General features: G+C 33.2%; 1 protein-coding gene across 8 annotated transcripts in view; it reads right to left on the reverse strand.

Annotated features, from left to right (window-relative positions):
* BCAS3 (BCAS3 microtubule associated cell migration factor) overlaps window positions 1–25,207 on the reverse strand; it is a 601,295-nt gene that overhangs the window by 436,479 nt on the left and 139,609 nt on the right. For all 8 annotated transcript variants that reach the window (XM_063109232.1, XM_063109228.1, XM_063109233.1 and 5 more), the window contains exons 9-11: window positions 19,640–19,716; window positions 11,329–11,405; window positions 6,222–6,305 (exon numbers count right to left, since the gene is read on the reverse strand). In XM_063109232.1, coding sequence (XP_062965302.1) covers window positions 6,222–6,305; window positions 11,329–11,405; window positions 19,640–19,716 — 238 coding nt within the window. The remainder of the gene's footprint in view (window positions 1–6,221; window positions 6,306–11,328; window positions 11,406–19,639; window positions 19,717–25,207) is intronic.

A 25,207-nucleotide genomic window follows, 5' to 3' on the forward strand; every position in this document is an offset into this window, starting at 1 on the left:
GTTTACTCCATTAATGCTAATGGAGAAACGCTCACTTAAATGTAGCTAGCCCTTTACCAAAGGAACGCCATTTAGTTTTAAAGTCGTTGTTTGTATATTCTCCGCATTCATGCTTTATACAAATGAATAGGAATAAATCTAAAAGAACAGCTGCACATAAAACATGGAAAGTAAAGTACCAAAGCAAACCACAAGATAATGGTAAAAGTTAACATGAGACTACTAGGGAAATGACCCACAAAGAGGGGTAAGACAGCAGTATATTGCATAATCAAAGTCTCATATTATATTAAGAGTTCTTGATATTTCTTAGAAAAAAACTATGACTATCGATGGAGTCATCTTATTAGTGGACAAAAATCTAAACTCCAAAATTAACCATAATGAGATCCGCAATTTGTACACTAAGCTACAAGATGTTAGGTGCTATTTATCATAGTTCATTAACTATGCAGGCAGAGAGGGAGTGTGAGGGACGAGTGACGAAATTCTCTGCATTAGTGAAGACCTTTGCATTGAGGATAAATTTGTTCCCAGGTTAGAATCAAGCACATCTATCAGTACTAATGTCCAGAAGTTATCTATAATGTTATTTAACATTTCTCACACACTATGTTTAGAAATTTAAATGTGAATCACCTCACAGTACTTTGTCTTTCCACTTGACTTTAATAGATACAGTATGTACATATCTGATAATTTCCTCAAATATGTGCCGCAGGGGGGAAAAAAGTGGCTGCCAAAAAAAAAAATGAGGAAGGCTAACTAAAAATTAGAAATAAGGAAATCTAACTTGGCCAAATGGAGATGATAAATTAGAATGAGTGTCCTCACAAAAAGAGGTATCTAAATATAAAAGCTCATTAAATGCCCAATTAATCTTTATAACAGTACTCACAGAACTAAAGTGTAGCTATAAGACAGCTGAACATCAGACTATAACAAAAACTGTGAGAAAATCCGTTACGACCCATAATTCGAATAAGCATGGTACTTATTCTGTTCTGTGGCAGGCAGATTTGCCAAAGGGTCACTAGTCATCTTTAACCTTTCCCATGCCATATCAGTTGTCCTCCCTATCCATTAGTGCTAATGGTGCTGCTCTCACAAAAGCTGTTAGTTGTCATTAAGACTTATCAGATAACAAGAGAAAACAGAGGCATTTTTATTAAATCAATTGATCATCCTGTGGTTAAAACACATTTATGAGGGAACTAGAAAATATTAACGAAGACTTATAAATGTATCAAAATAATCTCATTTGAATAATCTCAATATTTTTTCTTTTATCACTACCAGAGAATATTCATCACTTTTACTTGTATATTCTTTATAAGGAAACCCAAATCAATTGTTACCAAAATCTGGCTGGCTAGTTAACTCAGTTTGTTACAGCACAGTACTGAGAACACAAAGGTCCAGGATTCGATCCCTATACTGGCCAACTGCCAAAAAAAAAAAAAATTTATCAAAATCAAAGGGAAAATACCTAAAAGTGAAGATTAAAGTGCTATTTGGAAATACAGAAAATGTTTAAAAAAGAGTATTTTCTCTAAGGAGCTCCAAGTGCACATGCAATTAATGTATTTACCTTTGCAACTGCATAGTGAGACAAAAAATTAAAAATAAGAAAATTATTAATCCCTCTATAGCACAATGTGGTTAAGTAACCTCTATGAAGACACACAGGAAGTTGTCATCAGAAAAACATTAATGATTACTCTCTCAGAGATAGTAATTTAACAGTGAGTATGAAAGTATTTTAAGATATATATTTTTTAAGGAGCACATACTGCATGGCTTTTTACATACTTTCCACATCATATTGCAAAAAAATACCATATTACCAGGAAAAAACAAAGAAAATTATATGTGTTGATTTTAGAGGGGGCTGTTAAGAGACTAAGTGGTGCTTCTGACAGATGTGCAGAAGTAGATGGTTATACACTAGAGTCAAAGACCTGCCAAGGGGGTCTACCTGGTGACATTTCCTCCATGCTTTGGGTTGTACCATAAAGACATTTCCAATAAAAGAGTGAATGTGCAGTGATAAGGTGAGCCCAGCTATTTCAGGAGAGCTTCATTTAAATAATTTAAATAATCTCAATGCCTGAAATTGGATTAAGATGATCCAATACTAGCAGTAGAACTCCTTTATCATCCTAAATTCACAATTGTTTCTAAAAAAATTTTATACAAGTTTGGCAAACAAGGAATCAGACATTGTAAATGAGAACCAGCAGAAAAAATAAACAATATAAGCACACCCAAAAGGGAGCCAGACATTGGAGTTATTAGAAACAAACTTTAATGTGACCAGGTATATTGTGTTTACACAAGTTTGATAATTTGAGAAAAATGGAAATTCAGAGAAGCAGAAACTATCTCTATTTACAAAAAGATTTCATCAACGAATATATATACAATTTCATCAAACACTTTTTGTTCATCTATTGAGATAAGCATATAATTTTCTCCTATTTAATGTGGTAAATTACACACATTGATTTTGAATGATAAACCACCTTTATATTGTAGAATGATCCCAAATGGGTTTTGAAATATTACATTTCCTAAACGGTGTATTGCCTAATCTTTTTTCTATATAATCATCCTTCAGCATCATTGAAGAATTGGTTCCAGGACCCTCATTAGATACCAAAATCCGCAGATGCTCAAGTCCCTTATATAAAATGATGTAGTATTGCATATAACCTACGCACATCTTCCCACATACTTCAAATCATTTCTAGATTACTTATAATTACTAATACATTGTAAATGCTATGTAAATAGTTGTTATACTGTATTTTTTATTGGTTATGAATATTCATGAGATACAAAGCTGATTGTCACACCTCATGCCCATCATGTGACGGCCAGATTCATACCGGCAGCATACCCATTACCACAAACTGCATTTGTACCCTGTGTTCCCCACCCCATTATCCCCAACCTCCCTCTCGCTTTTCCTTTCCCCCCAACTCCACTTTGTAGACCAAGGAATGTTCTCTCCCTCTGTAAGTCCAATGGACCACTGTGGTCTTTCTTTCCTTCCTTCTTTCTCTCTTAGCTCCCACATGAGTGAGTACATGCAGTATTCATCCGTCTGTGCTTTGCTTATTTCACTCAACATAAGTTTCTCCAGGCTCATCCATGTTGTTGCAAATGGAAGTATTTCATTCTTTTTTATGGCAGAGTAGTATTCCATGGTGTATATATACCACAGTTTCCTTATCCAATCATCCATCGATGGACATTTAGGTTGGTTCCATGTCTTGACTACTGTAAACAGAGCTGTGATGAACATGGGAGTGCAGGTATCCCTTTGACATGATGATTTCCATTCCTCTGGGTATATACCCAGAAGAGGGATTGCTGGATCATATGCAAGATCTGTCTGTAGTTGTCTGAGAAACCTCCATACTGTTTTCCATAGTGGTTGTACTAATTTACAGTCCCACCAACAGTGTAGGAGTGTTCCCTTCTCTCCACACCCTTGTCAGTTTGTTATTCACCATCTTTTTGATTAATACTAATATGGTGTAAATGCTATGTAAATAGTTATACTGTATTTTTTAATTTATACTATTTTTTACTGTTGTATAGCTATTTTTAATTTTTTAAAATATTTTCCATCCACGGTTGGTTGAATCCATGGATGCAGAACCCACAGATATAGAGGGCCAAGTGTATTTAGTTTAAAATTTTTCATACTCATGAGGTAGACAGGGCAGTAGTTTCACTTTTTCATAATGCTCTTGGCAGGTTTCAGTATCAAGATGATCTGGCAACTTTGCAATATTGTCATTGTTTATTCTTAAATGCTAAATAAAATGCTCTGGAGAATGTTTCTAGGTCTGAAGATATGTTTCTGACATGTTTTTCGAGTAAACTTTATACTCCCTCAAACAGAGAAGAACAGAAATTATAAGTGTACAACAAGAGTTTTCAAAAGTGAACACACCAACAGAAGTATAACCCATAATGTAACAGCAACAAAAACAAAGAATACATTTAGAATTATATTACTTAATCAGGAAAGTCATTTTGATGTAGTTGCCATACAAAACTAGAATTGTTTTTATACCTCAGAAGGCTAATTTAACCAAAGATAGTATCCAATACCTTACCATTTAGGGCAGAAATCATTCCAACTTTACAATCTTTTCTATATAAAATATCCACACCTTGAAAGTGAAATGAAGGATCATTCAAACTAGCAAAAATAATTTGACAATATCTTTAAAGAAAATCCAATGTGTCAAAATATTCATGGTCTCTAACTCAGCAAAAATTTTTTCAAGAACATTTAAAAATATTTGAGTCAGGGATAATTATAAGTTAAAACATCAGGGTACAATATAAGATTGGATTGAAAGTATTTGTAAAAATTAAACATGTGAGAGTGTATGTATGAGGGTACTTCAAAAAGTTCACGGAGAGGCTGGTTTGCTCACATGGTTAAAGCAGGGATTGCCGACAACATGAAGGTCAAGGGTAAGGGTTTGGATCCCCCTATCAGCCAGCCACCGCCCCCCCCCAAAAGTTCATCTTTTAATTATATTTTTTCCATGAACTTTCTGAAGTACTCTTCTATACATACGGACATGCACAAGGCTATCACTCGGTGACATTAAAGTTCATGACTGGATTTTCCCCTCCATTTTGTAAATTTACAATCACAAACATGAATAAGCACTAAAATCAGGCAAAAAATATTAAAGTAAAATGAAACATTACCAACTTTATTCAAAAGCTAATGGCAGAATTTTACATATTGCCAGAGCTAATAATGAATTTCAATCGGCCTATTGGAAATTAACTGAATTAAGGTGTTATATTAAACATAATTTCTTAAAGCCCAAATGTGGAAGACAGGAGTATCTGCCTCACAGTTCCCAATAAGGAGGTGTGGTAAAGGAGGAAGTTCAGACCTTTTATTTTCAAAACCTATTAAGTCTGATCTCATTCCAGCGTGTCCACAGAAAAACACTGAATGAAGCAGATCACTATCCTTTTATGTATATACACAGACACATAGCAATATCAAAGAAGCACTCAAAATTTATCCCCCATTCCATAACTGAAAATTAAGCAAAATGGTAATACGATGAGCTATCCTGATCCAAGCATGTGAGACAGATGAGTCTGAAAGAAGTGTGATACTTGAGAGACAAATTTCATTGTTATATTCTATGGATAAACTAACAGAATAATATTTGAAGATACTGCCTAATTACTCTTAGATCGCTCTTTGTGGAAATAACCGCATAATTCTTATATACACAATGAAAAAAAGCAAGCAATCTTTACAGAGATTTCTAAAATCTAAAATACATTGTGCTATAAGCATAAAGGCTTATTCATCATTTCCCTTTTGAGTGAAAAATAAGAAATGCTTCTCTCATCAAACCAAGGAACACATTCTAAAGCACATCGTGTAAGCATTTGTGATCAATCTTGAAGTATTTTTGTATTTGCTTTACATTAAACAGTGTGACCTTTGATTCCCTCCCTGTGGTTTGTTTTAAACTGTTGTTCTTTTCTGAATAGTTGTGCTTTCTATTACATGCTGTCATTTAGATTCACTTTGTCATCCCTATTATTAGAATTGTTTTGTTGTATACTTCAAAATTCAAAAGGATAGTGGTTATAAGAATACCTTATAATCAGCATAAAGTTCACCAGTCATCATCAAAAATTAACTCTCACACACAAAAAAAGAACTCACTTGACAAACATAAAGGAGGGAGCCCCTTGATATGAAAGAATCTTTGAATGTGCCAGGGTACTGACTCAAGTTTTCATAAGGAATGATATTCTTTTTATGTCAAGAAGACTCAAAAACATTCAAACATGCAAAGGGATGTCAGTATAGGCAGAATGATGCAAATCACAAAGAATCCACAAGTCAATACTTAAAACATGTAAATCTTCTTTCAAATATGAAATTAATTAGATAACAAGATTTTAATCTAATATACTGAAACCCTAAAATATTTATAATAGAAAATAAAGTCTTATTCTGAACCTTTAGAGATAGAATATCAAATCGTGTAGACACCAATTCTCATGAATGACTAAACAATTCTGGTTTACTTAAGTTTATTCCACATTTGTGAATGAAAATGGAAAGGACAACCTCAATACAATTCAGGAGAGAAACCTGATAATTACTCCACATAATCACAACTCCCAGAGACTACTAAGGTACTCACTTTAGCAGCACTAATGACCGTGGCAGTATATGACTGAATATTATCTCCACAGGCTCCACCACGGGACTGATGACATCGAATTAACTGAGAAACAAGACAGAGAGAGAACCAGAAAGTCATTTCTATTAAACAGTTTAACTCTATAGGCTATTAGGATACAGTTTATTTACCATGCATAATGATAGTGGTGGGTGGGAATGTTTGCAAGAATATTTCAGACAAACAGCTAAAAGCCCTGCTGAGACACTTTTACCTCTTTTTATAATCTACTGGTGCCACTCAGACAGTCTCATGCTCAACTACAGTTTTAATTACTAGATGAATAGTCTTCAAGAATTCATAAACTCTGAAATGGTAGGATTTGGGATCTGGCAGCCTTTCCACAAATAAATTTCAAAAACATAATCAAAGGACTTAGACATTACTTCCTAACATTAAATATTTGACATGCTAGCAAACTGGATGTTTTGTCCTCTTAATTCTTCCAGAAAGATTATAAAAGGAAACATAAAAAAATAAACAAAAGATTTTGCTATATTTGCATTTTCAATTGTGTCAGTGGAAAGTGGCACAAATTATGCATAAATCAACTATGACCCATACACTACTGTCCATTTCAGAGGGCTTACTGCTTTTGTACCATTAGGAACGAAGAAGACATGCTCTTACTCATGCTTGACATTAATAAATCAAACTGCTAATTTTCAAGTTAAATCACTACTTTGATATTTACGATTCTCTCACATGCTAAGCAGTAAACCAGAATTAAATTCTCCACTGTCACTACATTTCTTATATCTAGCAAAAAAAAAAAAAGTCATTAGCCAGATTATGTTTAATTTTTTTCAAAATCAAATGACAATAGTATTAGAATAGCACTGCATTGTAATACATGCTTTCAAAAGTCTCTGGAGTTTACAAAGAATCGACATCTCCCAAAACATAAAAATAAAAAATGCCTTACATAATTTAAAGCCTGGTCCTTTGATGAAGATGAATATGTAATCCTTTCATTCTTAATTCAAGATTCCCTTCATCACTGACATTGTTTTTTTAATCCCTCAAAGCAATATTAATTTATTGTAATAGAATGGAACACCTTTAAAAGTCTGATAGTGATTTCAAGCTATTTTTAGGCAATCTTTTACACCACACTGAACAGTTGCTTAAGCAGATTTCAACGCAAGTGGTAAGACATTTTCCAAATGATATGTGATCAGCAAATGTGGCTTTACATAGAGTATATTAAAGAATTGGAGAAGTCATTATTTAAGCTAACAAAAAGAATCTCTCATTCATTCTTATCCACAAGTACACATTCAAAGAATTATGAAAATTATTCCTCTGCTGCCTCCTGCTGCATGAAAAAGGGAAGACAATATTTTGGAAAGTTATCATCTATTCCCTGCTTCAGTTTATTAAAATACTCGAGGACAAATATATAAAAATAAGCAACACTCTTATCTTTTCAATTTAACTACAACTCAGTCAGCATTTCTACATAAAAATAACAAAGCCAGAAATGTTGATCTAACACTTAGACTCACCAGAAAATTACTTTTGTACCTTGGTCCAACAAAATTAAAGACTATCAAACGGACTAATTTTCAAAAAAACCAATGTGCCAAAGAGCATATACAATGGTACTTTTAAAAGTTCATGGAAAACAGAAATAAAAGATAATACAAATCTTTCCATAAACTTTTTGAAGTACCCTTGTATACTGTTATCTTTTGTGAAATTATAGGAAATATATATATATGATATTGAAATATATAAACATATAAATAAAACATAAATATAAAAAGAAATGTACCCAATTATATACCAAAAAAAAAGGGAAGGTAAAATAATTTTTTTAAGAAATGAAGGAAGAAAGGAAGGGATGAAGGACAAAGTGTTAGAAATAACCTATCAATACAGTATTTGACCATGCACCTTCAGTCTTAGGCAGCAATGGGAATGGGCATAATTGCAAAAATGAAAAATGCTGAACTCTTTTCATTTGTTTTGATTTTTGTAGCAGTATGGGCAAGTAATTCTGCAACTGTTTTTCTGTACTACAGGATTGAACCAATAAGGAGATGTGCTTACAAAAGGGTATACTATGCAAAAGAAGAGACATATAAACATGAAATGGGGAAGGCAAGAAAGAACCCTGTCGAAGCATCAATGTGAAATAATAATTTCTAAAATAATATATGTGTGTATATACATGTGTGTGTGTGTATATATATATAAGTGAAGTATGTATGTGTATTTGCCTATTTGTGTGTGTGCGTGTATAAATATGTGTGTATGTACATGTATATGTATGTACGTATACGTTTCTTAGCTCTGTACATTGAAAAGGTCTAGAAGTAAAGACACCCCAGTAGCAATGAACACACCCACTAAACAAAGCTTAGTCTCTAATACCACTGCCAATTAAACACAACCAGGAGAGCCTGGAGTAGCAGATTCCAAGGCTGAGGCAGGATAAATACAAGATGAGTCTGGACATATTCTTATAGCAGCAAATAAAGAAATAGCAAAATAATAATAATAATAATGAAGGAATGTCACAAGGTCACAGGAACCTCTCTGAAGGGTTTTTCATTGATCTACTCTGGGACAATGTGAAAATCAAAATAATTAAGAATGATGATCAATTATAAACCATTGAAAAATAGGAATCCGTGAGTTCATATAAAAATATGAATAGATATCAAAAGGATAGATAGACAGACAAGGATGAAGAGTTCTTGCTTACAGTATAAAGCTAAGGGCATAGTGGTAAATGTGGACAGTGGACGTGGAAAATCATCATTTTGCAAGCATCATAGTAAAGACTGGTTCAGACAATAATTATGCATGGAAGTTAAAACTAGGCAAAAGTTTTGATGAAAAGCAGGATAAATGCATGGTCTCTCCAAATTGCTTATTAGTTGCAAATTTTTTAATTTAAAAAAATAGTGATTGTTCAATATAAAAATTGGACAAAACCTTGAAAAAATTAACATCACCAAAAAAGAAATGTGTATCATGTGCCTCCAGATGTGATGCTGTGAGAAGTACTGAACATTACTCATGTAGTATTCTGGCCAGAAATACATAATCTGAATATAATCAAGAGATAATATCAGACAAACTCTGAATAAAAATCATGCATGGGGGTTAAGGTAGAGGCTATATTCTTCAAAATATCAATTATGTAAAAGAGGAAGAAAGATTATGGAATATTCCATATTTTAAAAGTCTAAAGGGACATTCCAGAAAAATCTAATACCTGATCCTAGATTGGATCCTGTGCCATAGGAAAAAAAAATTCTGCAAATGGCATTATAGGGTTAATTGACAAAATTAGGGTATGGATGGTAGATTAGATAAAACTATTTTATCAATGTTAAATTGGCTGATAACTGAAGTGTTTAGTGGTAATGCTATATGTAGCTTACTCTGAAATGATTCAGAGATCAACCTGAATGAAGGGTACATGGGTGTGATTTGTGCTGTTTATAACTATACTTATCCTTGCAAGTTTTTGAAGAGCACATTTTAAAAACAAAAGAGGCACTGAAAAATAACCCTTATCAAGATATATGGCTTACTACTTGAAATTTTATAGTCAAAGAGCATTTTATTACTCCGAAATATAATTCCACAATCAGCCCAAAAGCTAAAATAAACAGAAAATGATAATAAATACTAGCTCTTAAGGAAATACTATGTAAAGACATTTATCTAGAAATGTTTCTAGATGATGACACAATCATTTGATTAGTAAACTCCATCTAGTCTCTGTATATGACACCACATATTACTGACATTCTGCAAAGGCAAAACAACTGGCACATATTCAGGCTATGCATCTATGAAGTGAGTTCTTTCCCCTCAAAAACAGTATGTAACTATACATAATACTTCCAATTACAAATGGGCAGTTTAATGGGTGAGAATACAGCTTTAGGAGTGAAGAGACAATTTATACAACTTCTTGGATGTCTCCAGTATTCAAGGGAAATGCGTTACAGATATAAACATTAGAAGATACCATTATATCACCACACTTAATTGTATGCTTCTTGTCTTGTTTGAAAAGAGTTATTTGAAAAGATCTATTCTTATGGCATATACTGGAAAATCAAGAGAAAGAACAGGATGGAACAAAAATACAGCATTTGGTAAAATGCAAAATATCTAACTGTTGCAGACAGACTTTTGGATAAAGAATCAGGAATTCATCTAGAAAAGTAATTTCCTTCACTAGTTTCTTGATTTTGTACATTCCAGAAGCTAGAGATTTATTAGATCTGTGGCTTCACCAAATAATTACTTAGCATATCCTGATTTTGTAAAGAACAATTTCGTATTATTTCATATTATACCCAAGATAGAGTAACTATGCAATCAGCAAAAATGAAACCAGAAATAATCTTCTTTGATGTCTGTAATAATTTTTAGATTTCATTTTATATTCACATGCAGGATACTAAATGGCATAAAAAGAATTTTACTTTTTCTTTTTGAAAATTCAAATTTACCTTTTGCCTTGAAATGGATATAAATAAAACTCTTAGTGTATAAATAAAATATCTTCACTTACTATGATAATAAATTGATAAATAATAATAAATGCAACAAAAAGTGTGCATGTATGATTTAGTTAATAAAACAAATGGCTGAACCATTGTTTAGATCTACTTATTACTGATATATAGTGAAAGTAAATTAATTTAGTCTACGCCCCATGTTTCCAATCTACCAATGAAGACAGAAGTCACTCCTGCCGCCTGATTTTTAACGCCATAGAAACTGCTGACTTTTGCATACCACCATGGTGGTAATCTCAATGCTGTGCTTTATTATTAATGGGGTAAAGTTCTCTATACAAAACTCAGCCTAGAAAATAAAGGATTTACAAAGTCTTGATTTAAGAAAAACTGTCAAACATTTATGAATTTTTTTAAAAGTCCAATTACTGGTTGCACAACTAAAACCAAACCAAACCAGGTAGTAAGATAAACATTGATTATTGGTAATCACCTACAGAGCATAGGTATATATAATGGAAAATCCTTCAACACTTGCTCCATTACAAATAAGCCAAACATGAGCCATGTCTTACCTTGTTTTCTGCATAAGCAAGCCAGCGGCTCCCAAGAGCAACAGGATTCATATTTGGCCCTGGACAAGGATAGCAGCCTGAAAAATTTCAAATGGCATTATTTGAAAAATTTCTTAATACTTTTTCTGCTACTGCATTATATGTTGACTCCAAAAAACAGAAAAATCAAATGCTTATATTTTCTCAAGTCTCACATAAAACTCCCATAATATTAGTCATTCTTTTAATGGCTAAATGAATTTCCTTTTGGTTTTAATTCTGTTCCAGTAAGAAACAAATCTGGGAAAAACTGGTAATCACTTTTAGCCAAAATTGAGTATTTTATACAGTTATTCCTGAAAAAGAGAATTAAATTAAGAAGGATCATTTAAAGTTCTTAAGCCTTAAAGTTCATAAATCAAGGAAGAATTTCGGGAGAAAAGAAAGAAAAAATAGGATAGGTTCAGGAATTTAATGGAAAAAGATAAATAAGATAAATAACACACCTGAAAGGAAATGATGATACTAAGATAGGGGAAAAAGAACAAGTATTTAGGTATGGGGACAGTGAGGGCAAGTAACACTCAAAGGGAGTTTCAATAGACAGATGTTCTTAAAAATTGTATGAAGGCAACACACTCTAATATATACTGTGCAATATTTACAGAAGAGCTTAGACTACCATTGAGTAAGTTAATCTTATTCATACAAAAATGTACTTTTATATATGTGTACACATGTCTTCCATTGAAATTTTCAGAGCTAGAGAAATAAGTGTAAGTATGCCTATAAGAAAGTTTCTTCCCGTTTAAAATCTCTCATGAATAACAGAACCCCTAACTCTCAACCAATTCTGATAACCACTTTAACCTCACTGGATGCTAGTACGTATATCTTCCTTTACAAATCCTCAAGGATACTAACGGAAAACATAGTTTACAATTTTTCATTCCACTTTTTGAGTCCATGTTTTCAAAAACTCAAGTGGACCTCAAGAATTATAGCATATTGTAATGAAAGCACATTGTTTTTCTGCTCACCAAAACACCACTTTATAGCTGGAATCAGCTGAATATCAGCCACTCAGCACTACTCCAACCATATAAGCGTGACTCCTCTAAAGATTAACCTGTCTCCAGCTAAACTTTGAGATCAGGTGAAGGGGGAAGGAGGAGGGGGCATGAACCTCTGTATTAAGAGGACGAATTCTAACATGTTTACGATATTTCTGAAGAAAGTAAGAAGAGAGAACTGCATATTAAAAGAATTCAGATTTCCCAATTTAAATGAATGTAAAGTCCAAGAAAGTCAAACTAAGTGAAGATTCTGCCATTAGTAAAAGGACACATGCAAATGATGCAATTTCAACTTTCTCCCAGAAAGTTGGTACTAATGGAGTGGTGACCTGAACTCAAAAACAAAAGGTTTAACTATCTCTGTGACACTTTACCATGTTTTTCCTGGCAAGGATAAATCAAAAGTTTCAAACTTTTTTTTTTTAATAGGTATCTGCACTTTTAATAAGTCAATGGTGAAAGATCAGTCTTTTCAACAAATGATGCTGGGAAAACTGGATAACCACATGCAAAAAGATGAAGTTGGACCCCTACCTCACACCACAGTCAAAAATAAATCTTTATTTATAAAACATTAAAGCTAAGACAATAAAACTTAGAACAAAACAATAAATCTTCACAGCCTTGGATTAGGCAATGGTTTCTCATATGACACCAAAAGTATAAGTGACAAAAGAATAGATAAATTGGATTTCATCAAAACTGAAACTTTTGTGCTTCAAAGGACACCATCAAGAAGGTGAAAAGACAACCTACAGAATGGGGGAACATTTTTGCGAAACATGTATCTGCTAAATGACTTGTATCCGAAATATAAAAATAACTATTACAATTCAATATTTAAAAGACAAATAACTCAATTTTAAAATGGACAAAGCAGAAACACAAATGGCAAGGGCTAGCTGGTTATCTCAGGTTAGAATGAGGTGTGGGTAACACCAAGGTCAAGGGTTCAGATCCCCTTACTGGCGTACCATGAAAATAAGTGGCAAATAAGTATATGAAAAATGCTCAGTGTCATTAGTCACCAAGGAAATGCAGATCAAAATTACAAAAACTTATAAACAAATATTCATCCCCCAAAAAACTTAAAACATATTTCTACATTAAATCTTGCACACTTGTGTTCAAACAAGCATTATCTATAATACCCCCAAAGTAGAAACAAACCAAATATTTGTCAACTGATGAATAGATAAATTATGGTATATTCACACAATGAAATATTATTGTGCAATAAAAAGAAATGAAGACCTGATAACAGTCACAAAGGACCACATACTATGTGATGTTCAGAAAAGAGTATAAACACCCTCCCTAGAAAAACACACAAGCCCACATGATACGAAATACTACTTTGCAGATTTATTTTACCATCATACAGCTGATTAATGACCTTCTTAAGTTTCCATGAGATTTCAGTATAAGACTTGTTTTATTTTTGGTTTATTTTTAATGTATAGGAAACATATCATGAATTTCAGAGTACTGCCATTCTGAGGCTCAATGGGTGGGAATTATATGCAGAGAATAGAAAAGTCACAAGTTATTTCATTGCAAACATATTCATAGACTGTCTGCTATGTATTAGGCACCTGCCCAGGCCCTAAAAACATCATAGCAATCTTGTTCATCTAATGCAGAAACCAGAAGAACAAGGATAGGTTTAACTTTATCTTTAACTGGGCTTAGATGTCACATTAACCTACCAATCCCTTCTCATAAATGTTACAAATTTGTTTCTTAACATAAAAAGCAAAGCTTCTTTTTCAAAAATTAAAAATAATTTTGCATTTTAAAGTTCCTTTAAATTCATTACCATTTGTTCCATTTGTTATTCATCATTAACATAAATAAAGAACACACATACAGAGGCTAGTTAGCTCACTTGGTAACGTATGGTGTTGATAATACCAAGGTTAAGGATTCAGATACCCATACCAGCCAGAAAAATTTTAAAAAGAAAACACATAACTAATATTAAGAAATAACAAGATTTTAAGAAATAATTTTTCCTCCTCAAAGTAAAAACAGAGGCCAATGGAAGGAGATTGCTTACTGTACACCCCTTTGGTCTCTCCAGAGACTTCATATCTACTTTTCAATTTAAGGACACTGAAAATGACTGCTAATGACATCTATCAGTCTTTGTTTTCCTAATCATACTTGGGTTTTGGATTTCCACATCAAACAGCTGCTCAAAGCCACCTTTTCTGTAAATCCAAATACAAAGGTGTCTCCTTTCTCATCATATTGGATGCTTTCCACCAACAGTTCTCTATCAGCTCTCATTACCTGTTCCCTCCACCCTTTGGCACAAATTCCCATGACGCTTGCTCTGATGGACACAGCTGTTTCTACTTATTTTACAGTCCTTTCATTGTATTCATTACATAACCAAGGCACTCAACTAAGAATGAGTTTTCAAACTGTTTTAGAAGTTAAATGACTGCATGACCAAAACAATGTCCTCATTAAATGGAGATCTTGTCATTCTACTGAGCTATGGTCCTACTTCTTTAAGAACTAGGTACTAATTGATACATAAAAACTATGTGGTACAGGCAAATGAGCTACCACAAATGCTACTAAACTCTTGCAAAATAGAAACTATGTCCCCTATGCCCAACGGGAAAACCCTTTACACAGCCAGGAGAGACACTGCAGGTATTAGACAGAGACTCAGCAGCTGATGTATACAGAGATACAATTCTCTAACAAACTCATGTTAGAAAATTTCTGAATTTACTCCAATATAATTTGTATGGAAGAAACTGCATTCATATATGTATAACATACTCATTCTTCTAAGTATTCACCAAACACTTACTGTTAACTTCCAGTTCAGTCCTTTGTCACTTTCCCTAAAGATCAGGACTGACCCTATATGAATAATTTTCTTCCTCATATAACTTTTAACAGAGTAGCATTACATTTTCAGACATATTCTTATCTCAAGTATTATGGTTAACTAAACATTTTGAAAAAGAACCACTGATACTTTGAAACCAGAACATAAATGTGACAAATGTTTTCATCTTGGTGAATTGCATTTTATTATTACAAGAACAAAGCAAAAAATAAACATCATTAATATTTTTACAATAGCCACAACATAATGAACATATTATACCTTCCACGGTGGACCTTACTTCCTTAATCCAAAACAAGCTGAATTACTTCTCTCTCAAGGAGATTACTGCCTAGTGGCAAGCACATAGAAAATGCATACAAGATAGAAAGCGTCTTAAGACAGGCAGAGATTATATTACAAAAGTATTCCCAAAGGGTGTTAGGTAACAACGGAGGTATGTAATTAAATAAATCTGGGAAATATGGAAATGTATTGTGGCTAGCCGGTTAACACCAAGGTCAAGGGGTTGGATCCCCATACCAGCAAGCCACAAAAAAGCAAGCAAACAAACAAAAAGAAACGTATTAAATCAATTTAAACAGATAAAATGGTAATCACTATTGCCATTCTCCATAAAAGGCAACATTTCCTAAACATAGTTGATCAGGGCATCCTGATTTACACAGCACGTTGAAGGTCTAGTGCTCTGCAGACAGACACTGCGAAATGTTATCTTTTGGGGATTTAGAAGAAGGAGAGGTTACTGTAAGATATGGTGGTCAGGAAAGATTTCATATAAGAACTACTATCTACACAGGGCTCAGAAAGATATATAGGATTAAGACATTGAGGGGAGAGAGGATACTAGTGAAAAGGCCATTCCACTCAAAAGAACAAAGGAAGGATGCACCTGCAAAAAACTACGAATAATGACTGGTTCAAATTAAATGTAGCATAAAAAGCATGAAATGAGTTGTAGAAAAAAAGATTTATCAAGGACACTGGACTCTGACAAAGAAGGTTTTGGTACACCAAAAACCTTGGGAGTTTGGTTGGTAGGAAACGAACAGAATGACCACATTGTAATGCTGGCCCAGAACTTTTCTAATTTACATATGTTGATCAAGTTAAATCCAGTATGGCATCTATACAAATCAAAAGACCACAGTTGGGAGAATAAATTACATGATCACCTGGCAATTTTGAAAACATGATTTTTGTACGTTCTTATTTTTTTAGACATAGATAATAAAATATTTACAAATGTCTGGGATAGGCTTTAAAATAATTGAGAAGGGGTATAAATAAAAAAGATTACCCAATGACTTGATAGTTGTTGAAAGTAAATAAGTACCTGGTGGTTCATCATATTATTTTGCCTAATTAGATATAAGTATGTATTTCTCAAAATAAAAAAATTTTTAAATTACCTTCGCAGGAGATGAAATGGTATATCTGTGGCTTTACAAATTTAATAAAATACAATATTTTTGCCATAGCACTAACTTATTACATCTACTTAATAAGACATATTCTTGAAAAGAGAAGACATTTATATCTTTAAGGTACATTTAATATTTTAAGGTGACTAAAAATATACTTTCTTTCTGGTAGAAATTCGTAATTTCAACAGCAATAAAAACTAAGAGGAGTACAGACTATTCTCTCTTCTTCTGCAAAAGATTTTCTCACTCTCATTTCCACAACACATCAATTACTTGAGAAACTATAGTAAAATTGGTAATATGAAAAGTTTTAAATTGCTTTCCTTGAAAATGCCAGTTTCTACACTGATTCTACATATTTACTTTTATTACTGTCATACAGATAATCTGTAAGTTGACCCAAGTGAGAACTTTCCACAAAAAAATTCTTCTATAGTAAGAATCTCAAACTGCCAAGTACCACTCCCAAAAAGTTGCAAATATTATCAGTTTACAAAAACAAACAAAACTTTCTAGGGAAATCATACTCATAGCCTTATCATATGGACATTTAATTAACAGTAAGGTTTTTTAAAAATTATTCTTATTTTTCGTTTTATTTTATTTGCAGCTGGCCGGTACAGGGATCCAAACTTTGGTAATATATATAACACTGTGTGCTAAGCAACGAGAAAACCAGCCATCCCGTAAAAATTCTTTTTAAATTTAAGTCCTTATTTGGAAATACATATCTTTTGTCACTTTTTTAAGGAATCATTTTAAATTATTCCTTCATAATGACACTGACTTTCCATTTTAAAATTCTATACTGGATATTAAAATAATTACTGGATATCTATATTTTTTACTTCTACACTAAAAAGCAACAATATAACTACACTCTATAAAATAAATATCTCCATTACTAACTTATTTGTATTTATTAACTTCTTTTTAGTCACTGCTTACAACTGACTTTATAACCTGCCATTTATTAAAAAGAAAATATTGGCAGCTATTAACAAATGTAGTATTACTTTCAACATATATAGTCCAGGAGAGCCTAACGCTTAAAAAGGCTTCAATTTCAAAACATACTTTGACATTTAAATAAACTATCTTTTCTTATATTTATTAATTTATTACAAAAGATATTACAAAGGATACAGATAAATATCCAGATGAAGAGATGAATATAGTGTGGAGCTTCCATTCCCTTTCTGGGAGAACCACTCTCCCAGCACTTTCATAGGTCAGCAACCTGGAAGGTCTAAATAAACTATCTCAACAAATAATGATTTTGAATCATTTCCTCCAATTTAACACTCAGCTGAGACATCAAGATATCTTTATTTTAGTAAAAAAGGTAGCCTTATGTTCCTGACCTGATTTTAGAGAAGTAGACATCTCTACCAAAAAATACAGTCTATAACTATAAAGTTAAAATGGAGTCAAAATAGAAATGTCTTACACTGTAGAAGCAATGACACACATCTCTGATTATCAGTGAACAGCAAAAGACTATTGATAAGATGGAAAAACAAATGCTCAAGAAAATCTGACATCTGAATCCGGCTGAAATATTCCTACTCTATTCTGATTCACTTCTCTATAACCCACAAAATTTGAAGAAATTTATAGGTTCATATTTGGTTCTTGGATAGGTTCTATTCCCCTAATTTCTGAAATTATGAGTATTACAAATACAACGTAAACTATTAATGCATAACGGCTATACATGTCTGAGAGATAGATTACAGGCACTAGAGGATGAGTATGGCTTATTCCTCTTATAATCTACAAAATGATAAACAATGTATTATAATGAATTATATATGTAATATATAGTATATAATGTGTGTAATAGCATATACGGATACAATACATATAAAATATATACACACACATGACAGTATATATAGAAGGTGGGGAGGGGAGTGGGAGAAGAAGCGTGGGGGAAGAGAGAGTGATTTTAAGGAATTGGCTCATGCAATTGTGGGAGCTGGCAAGTTCGCGATTTGCAGGGCAAGCTGACAGGCTGGAAATTCCAGCAGGAGTTGACATTGCAGTTGGAATCCAAAGGCAGCCGAATTTTTTGTTATTTTAGTACAATAATAGATGTCCCTCTGTCTTCTATGTTTAACTTCTACAACTGAACGTGGAAGCTGTAGCTGAGTTTTTTCAGAGTCTGACATGTAAATGCTTCAGAAATCATTTAATGGATCTCACTTTTGGTATGACCAGGAATCCCAATTGTATTTGTTGCAGCTCCTGAAATATCACATCTACTTACACAGATGTTTATTGAATACTATGTAGCAAGCACTGGGTTGTAGGCAGTACTCTTTTCCTATAAGAGCTCATGTTCTTGATACAATTAATACATTATAGGCTATACATAAGTACATATATATACACACAATGCATATAAAATTTCATACGTGTAATTTCATACAGTGTACAATGTATTAATTCTGTGTCTGCAAGCACACCATTTGGATCTAGATTCTATTGTTATTTCTGTACTTTTGGACAGCAGTAGAAGTTGTGGGGGTGGGGGAAACAGGGAACGAGGGAAAGAGACTGACATATTTCTGGGAATTTCAAATCCCTCACATAGAATAATCCAGGTATCTCCTCAAGTATGGTATGTTAATTTAAGAATGGCTTTGAAAGGATAAAATAGCTACATGAGACTAAATTAATCAGAACTACTCAAAGAGAGTATATAAGGAGACACCAAGGGTATATAGAACAAAGCTTGCTCAGTAATATGAAGAAATGCGCTGGAAAGTTGAAAATACGTATCATACAATTACACTACTGAATGAGGACATCCTCAGGATCACAGGAAGATCATCAGAACTGAAAGCCCATGAAATGCTGATAACATGATTACAATGAGTTTGCTGATTCTATCAAGTAAGTAGTATACACTCAAATGTACATGACAGGAAATAAAACAATGTGGTACATACTTGTGACAAAGAATTTTTTTGTGAAAGTACAGCTATCAAAGGCAGCGATTTTCTCCTGTAGGACTATGACCAGGATTCTAAAATTAGAGAGAAAAAAAACAAAACAAAAAGGAAAGAGAAGTGAATGTGAAATTCTATAAATTGAATAATACATAAGTTAAATCACCTGGACAAAAACAAGTATTTACCAATGCAATTGCAAAATCAAATATTTCTTATAATATTTTGGCTAGGAACATCTGCCTTTTAAAATGTAAAAATATAAACCTCGAAATCTTTTCTATAAGCAAGACAAACAAGACTAGAAAAAAAGTGATGGAAGAACAAATTATGATCTCAAAAAATGTTTTGTTGTCATTCATTTTGAATCAAATAAATCTACTTTAAGAACAAAAAAGATCAACAAACTGTTGGTTATCTACAAAAAGCAGTTTTGCAGTGATGCTTCAGTCATGGAATTGGACATAAAAATTATTTATGTAAGCTATCACTTCAAATGATTGCTGAATTTCCCAACACACCCATACAGAGACATATATCTAAAACAATGCTACTCAGTGCAAATAAGTCATTTCTGATTGACTCAATACATTAAAATTAATAAGAATCTATATAAACAGTATTTTTCCCAATACCCAAGATTTATAAATAATCAAGAAAATAATTTAGTTATACATATTTTTTAAAGTGAAATTCCTAAAATATATCCCAAACTACTACTTTATAATGTACTACTCCTTACAGTATATTAATAATAAGTAGCCAAGTTTAACAGTTATTCCAGGGCCAGCCCGTGGCTCACTTGGAAGAGTGTGGTGCTGATAACACCAAGGCAAAGGTTATAAAATCCCCTTACCAGTCATCTTTAAAAAAAAAAAAAAAAAAACAAACCACTTATTTCAAAAAATCAAATGAAAGATTATTATTATTAAATATCTAACATACTACTAGTTTATTTTGCAAAATTGAGGCAGGTAAATCTGAGTAACAGATGTTAATAATGGGTGGAAGAAAGAAAAATGGTATATTTAATATGAATGCTTTCTTAATTTTGTTCTTAATACAGAACAATATCATTTGCTTATGCAGAACAAACCTACTGAGTGATTACTGTGAGCTCCTTGTGATTTTCTTTCAGCTGGGACCGTTAAAAACTTTTCTCTATATTTTTTTACTATATTGTTATTACTAAATAATAATCTGCTATATGAGGGTATGTGCACTTTGTATATATTACTATAAAGAGGTAATGATAACAGCCCTATAAAAAAGATAACATGAAGTTTTAGAAATACTCAATAGTAAACTCCATTTGTGTTCTGTCACTACAACAGTGTCCCCACCACCCACATCAACTCAACATTCTCTTAACTCTCTGATAGAAGAATAGCATTTCGGTACGTAAATATTATTTACCAAGGTTTGTACTATTCTTTTACACAGAGTCCAACATAAAATATCAAATAATTAAACACACAATAAAGAAAATATGCACCATTATTAAGAGTCCATAGTCCTTATTAGTATAGAGTAAAAATTTTTAAAAAGAGCCAATAGAACCAGACAGTATGTATGCTGTATGCATGTGTATGTACATATGTATACATGTGTATATGTAAATATACTGTATATATGTGTATATATATGTGCACATATATATACAAGATACACAAACACAACGTTCTCTTTACTTCTCATAATTTCCTTTATAAACACAGAATACTTAAAACCCGAATAAGAAAGTAAAGAGAAAGTCTTGTTGCCTGTTATGACCTGATCTCCAAAGCTGTTCACCACCACTTCTGCTTTATTCTAGTCATTATAAGTCAATCAATAGGTCCAGCACACATTCAGAGTTGGCAAAATTAAATTCCAGTGCTTGAAAGGAGGAGTATAAAAACTCTAAGAACATTTTTAAACCACCATAGTTGCTTTATTTAAGTTTTCGTTTAAATTATTTAATTATTGACATTCCTCCCACATCCAAAAAATTCTCTCACTCCCTCTTTCAAAGCCCCTCCCCACAAAACCTCATCCCTTTATAGCATCAGCATCGGGTCTCATTGTCTAAATTAAGTCTAGGTGCAGGTGACAATCCACATGTACAATTCCTTAAATTCAGCTTCTCAGGTACAGTTCTTCCCAATGTGAAGATTGTGAATTAAAAAGACAAACTGTCTGTCCCCCTCCCCATACACACCAAAAATACAATGGGGGGGAGAGGCACCAGATAAATACTAATGTTAGAAAAGGTGCCTTTTAGTGTGTAAAGGTCGGGGGGTGGTCAGTCTTCTGAGTCAGTGTTGATACCTTGTTTCAGTAAGGCTTATTTCATACCTTCCATTCATTACATTCATTTATTTGGAGACATATTCCCCTTAAAATTGCCTGTCACACCACCAGCAGTTTTCAAGGCCACCTCTGTACTTTGCCAGTCCATTTTATCTCTTTAACTCCACAGTGCTTTACAGTACCTGGTCTCTGATGGTTCTCTGACCCTCTGCTTTTGAGAATAAACCACAGTTTACTTATGTCTCTTCCACACCAATAAATTTCCACCATATTCTCCTTTCTTGCACAATATCTCTCTGCCACGCCACTTCTTGCATGGGGGGCTCTTCATCAAGCTCTCCTGGTCTCAAATTTGAAATTTCAAGTTGTAGTATTCACTCTTGCTAGTTATGAATTAAGCATGGGCTGGCTATAAGTGATTTCACATGCTCTATTTATTAATCTGTTTGCTTTCTGGAGAATGAGGAGCAATTCAGATATAGGTGATTGCATTATCTCTGGAGAACCAGAAACATTTTTGTACTGAGTACCTAAAGCTATGCTACACATATACTTCGCAATTAATTTTAGGATGATATACAAGTATAGTTTTGATTTCCTCTTTAATTTAAATTGAGAAAACATTTGAAAAAAAATACGAAGAAGAGTTTGTTATTTTTTCTGATTTCTAGTATATGAGAGGTCTTCAAAAAGTTGATGGAAATGTGTATTATGATAAAACTATGCACAGATTGGTAAATTTACGGCAGCAAAATAAACCTGTACTAAATTGTTATACCATGTCTGAACAGGATCTAGTTTGAGGCACTATGAAGGATAAGACATCAGTTTGAAAGGAGCTATCACACCAAAAATAATGTTGCTAAAATTGAAGCAGAAACAAATATCTAATTTATGATGGTGCTTTGGTTGAATAATGGTGAAATCACTGATGCTTTACAAAAAGTTTACAGGCACAATGCCCCAGAGAAATCATCAGTTTACAAATGGATAACTTTTTTGCGAAGGACAAGACAGACTGTATGGTTAGTTCAGATGGTTAGAGCATGATGTTTTAACACCAAGGTCAAGGGTTCGGGTCCCCACATCAGCCAGTTACCAAAGAAAAAAATGAAGGGAAGAGACAATGTGGAAGATGAAGCCCACAGCAGCAGACCATCCACATCAATTTGAAAGAAAAAAATCAATCTTGCTCGTGCCTTAATTGGAGAGGACTAGTGATTAACAGCACAAACCATAGCCAACACCACAGACATCTCAACTGGCTCAGCTTATACAATTCTGAGTTAAAATTCAGACTTGAGCAAATTTTCACTTGATGGCTGCCAAAATTTTTGCTTGATGGTTGCAACCAGATGAGCTGCAGTGAAAGCTTTCAATGGAAATTTTATGTAAGTGGGACCAAGATCCTGAAGCATTTCTTTAAAGAATTGTAATAAGAGATGAAACATGGTTTTCCCAGTATGATCTTGAAGACAAAGGTCAATCAGAGCAATGGCTAATAAAAGGGAGAGGTGGCCAAGCCAAAGCAAAAGCAGATCAGTCAAGAGCAAAGTCATGGCAAAAGTTTTTGAGATGCTCAAGGCATTTTGCTTGTTGACTTTCAGGAGGACCAAAGAACTATAACATCTGCTTGCTATGAGAGTTAGGAGAAAATTAGCCAAAGCTTTAGCAGAAAACACCTGGGAAAGCTCCCTCAGAGAGTCCTTCTCCATCAAAACAATGCTCTTGCTCATTCCTCTCATTCAAACAAGGGCAAATTTTTTTTTTTTGCACAAATGGCATTTTATTACAGATGACAATCTAATTTACAAGTCTTTATACATTTCAAGGAAAACATTCAGGCATCATAAACATAAACATTTCAATATGCAAAATTCAAATTTACAGCAAGAAAAAGCAAACACAGAAACTTATTTTTGAACTATGTGGTTGTTACTGTACTACCTTTAATTCCTTATCCAGAGTCCAAAAAGTGTGGGCAAACCCTAAAATGTAGCAGAAGCATTTCCGCACACTGGTATCCATAATCTAGTTTGTGCAGAAATGTTTCCACTAGATTCATAGAGTACTCTTTTGAAGAAAGAGGTGAGAATTGGTCATTTGGTTGCCCTTCGGACATTCTGCAACTCTTCAATGGACTTCCACTCTTGGTTGATTGTTAAAAGCTTTCCAGGTACACTGGGATCCAAATGGGAAATCCTTAGGCATTCACCTTACAGTCCTGATTTGGCTCCTTCTGACTTTTTGTTTCCTAATCTCAAAAAATCTTTAAAGGGCACCCATTTTTCTTCAGTGCATAATGTAAAAAAGACTGCATTGACTGCAGGACCTTCAGTTATTTAGAATGGACTAAACAGCTGGTATCATAACTTTAAAAAGTATCTTGAGGGCTTGCCAGTTAGCTCGGTTGGTTAGAATGTGGTGCTGCTAACATCAAGGTCTAAGGTCCAATCCTTCTACTGGTCAGCCACACGGATGGAGAAAAAAAAAAAAAGGTCTCAAATTTAACTGAACTTGATGAAGCTTATGCTGAGAAATAAAGTTTATGTTTTTTATTTTTATCTTTTAATTCAATTTTCCATGAACCTTTTGAAGTCTCCTCATATTTATGTATTTGTAATACAAGGAAGTTGTGATCTAAAAATCTTCTCTGTTCCTCTTTTCAGAATGTGTCCAAATTTCTTCTTGGCTAAAGAACACGTAATCTAATTTGTGAAAGCACAAAGGAGTGTTTTCTGGGTTAAATTATCTACTTGATCCATCCACTCAATAGTGTTGTTTAATACTTTGATATCATTTTGACTTAACTTGGTGTCCCTAGCAATAACATATTAGGTATTTCTCCTACTTTCTGTAATTTTCATGTTTTGTACTTGAATTCTAATAATTATAGTATTAGTACCAAAATCCATGTTTTCTTTCTTTTTCATTTGTTGGGTGTATCTTTATTCTTCCTTTTTCACTGACCTTTCTGAGTCATTTTTGAAGTATCTCTTTAAAATCTAACCCGAGTGTCTTTGTTTCACTCAAATTTATTGGAATGCCAGGCAGGGTGGTTAGCTCTGTTGGTAGAGTATATGCTGAAAACCCCAAGGTCAAAGATTTATTATCCTGGTATCTGCCAACCACCTAAATAATAATAATAATAATAATAATAATAATAATAATAATAATAATAAGGAATGGCAGAAAATATTTCATGCTCTGTGTTTGATGTGTTTGCTTTTTGATGAGATGGAAGATTTATAGTTTGCATCTAAGAGCTTGATCAAG

Source organism: Cynocephalus volans, chromosome 10 (genome assembly GCF_027409185.1).
Source record: "Cynocephalus volans isolate mCynVol1 chromosome 10, mCynVol1.pri, whole genome shotgun sequence".
NCBI classification, from domain to species: Eukaryota; Metazoa; Chordata; class Mammalia; order Dermoptera; family Cynocephalidae; genus Cynocephalus; species Cynocephalus volans.